Genomic DNA, 5,651 nt, shown 5'->3' with positions numbered 1-5,651 from the left:
TGAAAAAAAGTGTTTTGACTTTTCATTTTCTTTGAAGTTCAAAAGACCTATAATGCCAAAAAAATAACTATGTGTTTTCAAAAATGTCATTTCTTTAAGAGTAATTTAGTTATTTTAATATAGTTTTTCTAAATCTTAATGTCATTTTAAAAAGTAACTGTATTTTTCTAAATCTTATTCTTTTAAGAATATTTTAATCATAGTAACTGTATTTTTCTAAATCTTATTCTTTTAAGAATATTTTAATCATTTTGGTATATATATATATATATATATATATATATATATATATATATATATATATATATATATACATACTTGGATTGGGTGGATCAACCTCTCTGGTGTACCAAAACCGTTTCAATCTAGAACCCAAAACTTGGCCCAACCCCTGCCTAACCAGGCTCAGCAGCTTGAGATCTGCAGGTCGCCTGGCGTAGTGCCCACCCCTAATTTAAGGTGCGCCCACAAACAAAATTACACTGATGAAGGTTCATCTTCCAAGTGCATTTGGCGGAGGACAAATCAAACCAACAACCTATCAGCATTAATCGTGATTTTCAATATCCACCAAGGATTAAGGGTCGCATGCTAAGTCTCTCATTCAAAAGAATTTGAGGATATTTGAGGTCTGGTGCAAAACACTTGAAAACCACCATTAATGGCTATTTTTAACAATCTCGAAAAAGAAAGGGGGGGTGTTTAAGCATGTAACTAATATTATTTGCATTGCATGGCGGGACCCACAAATATGGCATGGGTGCCCATGCATTTATCCTAAAACTTCCCCTTTTCGGTGCAATGCAAACACATGCTTAGTGGAATGGTTCAAAGATGACTCCCATGTAGTTCATAAATTCTCTCGGGGCAAAGGGTAAGCTCACATAATTTTATGCTGCCAAGACAGTGACGGTAAGTATGACAGGCAGAGCCAACGTGACTAGGTCTCTGATCTTGGCGAGCAGGTTATAATATGTTTCCACTAGGAACACTCACTGTAGCTACAATGCATGTTCTTGGGTCCCCACTGAGCGTCGTGTGGCGCTCAGTGGGGTGTATGGGGGAGCTGTACACCACCGTACATCCTGCAGGCTGATGTATGGCTCCCCCGTACACCCCACTGAGCGCCACACAGTGCTCAGTCGGGACCCTGAAACACACACTATAGTTACAGTACGTTCCGGGGGTGCACGCGCAGCGCCCTCTCCTGATCTTGGGGCAGTTTCTTCCTGTAAATTTAAAAAATTGTGTATAAGACTCCAACTAACTTTGATAGTTTGTTGCGGCCCCTAAAACTTTCTCCGTTTCATATGGACCTTACATTATTGCTTGCATGAGCATCAACTCACCAAGTACAATTATTGAGAGTTCCATTGCTGCTTTATAAGCAACTATTTTGTTTCTTTTTTAGAAAAAACGATTTCCCTGTTTTGTTTGCTTATTGCTTTGATGCCATCATAAAAGTTTTAATATATCTTTCTGCTTTCTTTTCTACTCAGAGAATGTTTTCTTTCTATCTTCATAAAAAAAAACATGAATATTGAAAAAGAACAAAATTAGGGATGAGAACCAAGTGGTGAAAATACATGGGAAGACCATAGCCAGTCAAATCAAGGAAAAAACAAAGAATGTGGACCTGCAGAACCGGCATATCACGTGGATTGAGATGGAAACTGAAAAAGGCTACTTTTCTTCTTTGATCCTTCCGTTGTATCTGTTTCTAATCGCCAATCAACAATTGGCACATCATAGTGATAAAATTTCAAAAACGGCAAAATAATGACAGCAAAATTTTCGTGAGAAATTGAAAAGTTTCAATTTGTTGTGTTTTTATTGGTAAAATATTGGCAAAAGTAAATAAACTAAAAAATAAAAAGAATTCACATACGAAATAAGAAATAAATATATATGAAAGTATAATTGTGAAATGATGTGTTCTTCAAAAATGTCCCATATTTTGCAGAAATCATCTTCATATCCAAAATTTTGATTCTAGACTTTTTTAAGATATTTGTACCCTTCTACAAATATAAAACGATGTTCACAAATCATTTTTGTGAATGTTTCAAAAAATGTGCAAACTTTTTTTTACTAAAAAAGATCACGTTTGAAGACATTCTGAAATGTGTAAGGGCATTTGCATGCCAAGGTCAAGACATTTGCAAATGTGAAAATATTTAATTAAAAGAAGTTCACAAATCATGTTTGCAAATGTCTATAAAATGTGTGAACCTTCTTTTACTAAAATTATAGGAGTATGCACGCATGAATACAATAGCATACGAAGGTCAGGACATTTGCAAATGTGAGAGTATTTAGTTAAAGGAGGTCTGCTAATATAGTAAGATATTTGAAAATCATGTTTGCAAATGTCTCTAAAATGTGCAAACCTCATTTAACTAAATATTTCTATATTTGCGAATTTTCTAACCTTTGCATTTGAATGTCCTCAAACATGATTTCTTTTAGTAAAAAGAGGTTCAACATTTTTAGGACATTCGCGAACATCATGCTATATTTGCATAAGGGAAAAAAATGTTTAAAAAGTCAATAATCAAAATTTTGAATATGAAGAGGATTTTGACAAATTGTGAGGTGTTTCAAAGAAAACACCATTTTACAAGGATAGTATGGTCATTTTTTTATTAAATTGTCATTTTTCACTTAAATAGCAGATGTAACTGTAAATATCATGATAAAATTGTGATATTTTGGTATAAACAATATTATCCAACATATTGAAAAAATTGCAGTATTTTGGCTGATTAAAACGGCAGTATTTGTCTGGTGTTGATCGGTAGAAATCAAGACACTTTGGTGCTCAGTGTTCTGCCTTAGGAAATTTCTGTTTTTATAGCTTTTTAGTTTTAAACAAGAGAATGGAATTCCTGTTCTTGCATGATGAAGTGAAACCAGAATCCGGAACATTCCTCACACGTGAAATAGCTATGTTTGGTGTAGATGATCATAAAACTTGTGAGCTTTGGATATCTCAAGCTATTTATATTAATAGTTTGGTTGCACTTGTTTCTACTTGACCTTTGTCTCCCTTGCAGTATTGGCTTTGTTTTTATTGTACAGCCAATTTTTGAGTGAAAAAAAATTGGGGGAGTTGTGCTGTAAGATGAAAAATGAAAATAAAAACCAAAGGAATCTTTGCACTGTTATTGAAAGAAACAGCCGACTTAAACCCATCTTGTCATATAGCAGGTACTCTTGTCCAATTATATATTCAATTATGTATTTTCCACAGATATCTTTGACCAATTTGAAGATTGGATGGGAATGCAAATAGTTAGTGTAGTCTGTCAGTTAAATCATAGTGACAAAAGTTTAAAAACGACAATTTCTCGTGAGATTTTCAAAATTTGGAAAATCCAACAATGATATTTTGGATGCCATTCATCGCACGGATGAGATGAATGACATCAGTTGATATGACCTGATCCTTTCTCAATAGAAAAGCCTTGACTGTTCTATCGTGGAGCCTTGAGTGGCATTCCTTCGTTTACTTTATTGGTCTTGTGCTTCTATTTCCTTCAACTGTTTCATATAACTCGAAACATAAAGGCGATATTGGGGGGGGGGGGGTCTTATTACAGAAGCCAACATTTTTACTTATATGACACATTGACCTTCACCTGATGATTTTCATTATTTCATTCCTTGCTCTCTCATGAAAAAAAAATGTATTTCTTACTCATTAGCATGCTAGATCTTGTTATTCTAAATAATATATGCACATATTCTTATCAGTTTTTGTCCTTTGCTACTAATTAAAACTTCATAAAGCAAAGCCTTCGGATCATCAGGGGTTTACCCATGTCATATTGATTTTACTAATGTGGTCTCCTGGTGACCCATGTACTGTCCTATTGTAAAATGTATAGTACCCAAATACCCACGGATATGCAAATAAGAAACCCGCTAAACTTTCCATACATTTTTTTCATTTCACCTATCTGCCTTTAATTGGCACTTATAGTTATTTTGTCTTTAAAATTCCAACTTTTCATTTACTTGATGTCGTTTTATTAAGATGGTCAGCTGACATACTTCTTAAGACCCCTCAGCTTTGCTTAGCTTCACTGCAATTAGTTCTCAAAATTCTCTCTCTCTCTCTCTCTCTCTCTCTCTCTCTCTCTCTCTCTCTCTTGTGCGAGTGCGCATGTGCGTGTGGTTGATCTTTTTCTCCATATTTTGGTAAAAATATGAGAAAAAAGAGTGTTATGTCGTTGCCCCAAATTGGCTTTGAACACTTCTATTTGATTCTCGTTAGTAATTGATCTCTTTTATTCTCATCAATAGCAATCAAGGTTCACTTGCGTTCCTTCGCTAACAATAGGTTGTGTTGAAAATTCAAAGCATTATATTAGATACAGAATGGTTTACTAAGCACTTTAAATTCTCACCATAGAGCTAATAATGTTCCCAATTAGTAGTCAATGCTTAGTTACAGGCTTAATATATACCGACATACCAATCGATCTAGTTCTAATTAAACTCCTTTCAGTAATTACAAAATCCAATATTTTAGAATTTTATAATAATGCCAGTTCAATGCATGTATACCAACAATCAGAAATACCTACAATAAGTCTCTCTCTCTCTCTGTCTCATATATATACATTCAACTTTATTGAAATGATCAAAACACAATCAAAGTTTTGTCATGGAAGTTCTGAATTCTAAGAAGCGTGTTGAACAAGAAGAAAAGACGCCGACAACTAGGCCGGTAATGAGCTCTTCGCCAATGTCACCACCCTCATCATCTTCATCTCCTACCCATGACTTCGAATTCAGCATCTCCCTCTGCCCCTCACTGCCTCTTGACAAACATCACCCTCCCTCCTACGAGATCGACCTCTGCCCTGCTGATGACCTCTTCTACCAAGGCCACCTCCTCCCTCTCCACCAACACCAATTCACTGATCCTCTCTCTTCCTCCGCATCGAAAGATGACCAACTCCACCAACGATCCGATACCAACGAGCAGAAGAGTACCACAGAGCAGAAACAGAGCTCAAATTCAAGCAGAAGCGAGCCTAAATCCTTCTCTCTGTTCACTCTCAAGAAGGGGTCCAAGCTTGGATTAAAGTCTGCTAAAGAGGTGATAGAGAAGTATGTGAAGATGGTGAAGCCTTTCTTTACAAGGGGAAGCAAGAGTGGGGAGCAGAAGAGGGGCGTTAGAAGGCAGCAGAGATGGAGTAACAATCATTATTCTCATTCTTTCTCATCGAACCGACAGTCCAGATCTTCTGCTCCTTGCTCTGCTATGACCTCTCCTGGGAATAGTGGGATTCTCTGTGCTATCCCTTCTTCTAGTGATGGCAAAATGGATGACCTTGAGAGTGCTATACAGGCAGCCATTGCCCACTGCAAGAACTCCATTGGTGCAGTCAATGAAGATAGGAAGGGGAAGATTTGATTTTTTTTTCTTTAAAATTTTCCTTGCCTTTTTTGTTTGTTTGGCATGGTATATGAAAATAACGCGATGCAGTTATGTTTCATTTGCAATCTATTCTTCAACAATCGACTGTGGAGACCAAGAACTTAATACATAATAAAGTTGATGCAGATGTCTCTTGCTGGAAGGTCAAGTCGGGTGTACTCCCCAGTCAGGAAGGGAGATGTCAAAGTTTTACCAACCA

General features: G+C 36.2%; 1 protein-coding gene across 1 annotated transcript; it reads left to right on the top strand.

Moving 5' to 3' along the window:
- Positions 1–4,672: 4,672 nt before the first annotated feature.
- LOC149816438 (BRI1 kinase inhibitor 1-like) lies at positions 4,673–5,428 on the top strand. Its single transcript, XM_089986892.1, has one exon. It carries the CDS (start codon positions 4,673–4,675, stop codon positions 5,426–5,428), a length of 756 nt encoding a protein of 251 aa, XP_089843018.1.
- Positions 5,429–5,651: the final 223 nt, after the last annotated feature.

Source organism: Nuphar pumila, chromosome 14, assembly GCF_984573655.1.
Source record: "Nuphar pumila chromosome 14, dmNupPumi1.hap1.1, whole genome shotgun sequence".
Lineage (NCBI taxonomy): Eukaryota > Viridiplantae > Streptophyta > Magnoliopsida > Nymphaeales > Nymphaeaceae > Nuphar > Nuphar pumila.
This window is presented reverse-complemented; position numbering and strand designations above follow the sequence as displayed.

Excerpts from the sequence above, each read along its gene's own strand:
- LOC149816438 (XM_089986892.1), top strand. The coding sequence starts at position 4,673 with ATGGAAGTTCTGAATTCTAAGAAGCGTGTTGAACAAGAAGAAAAGACG.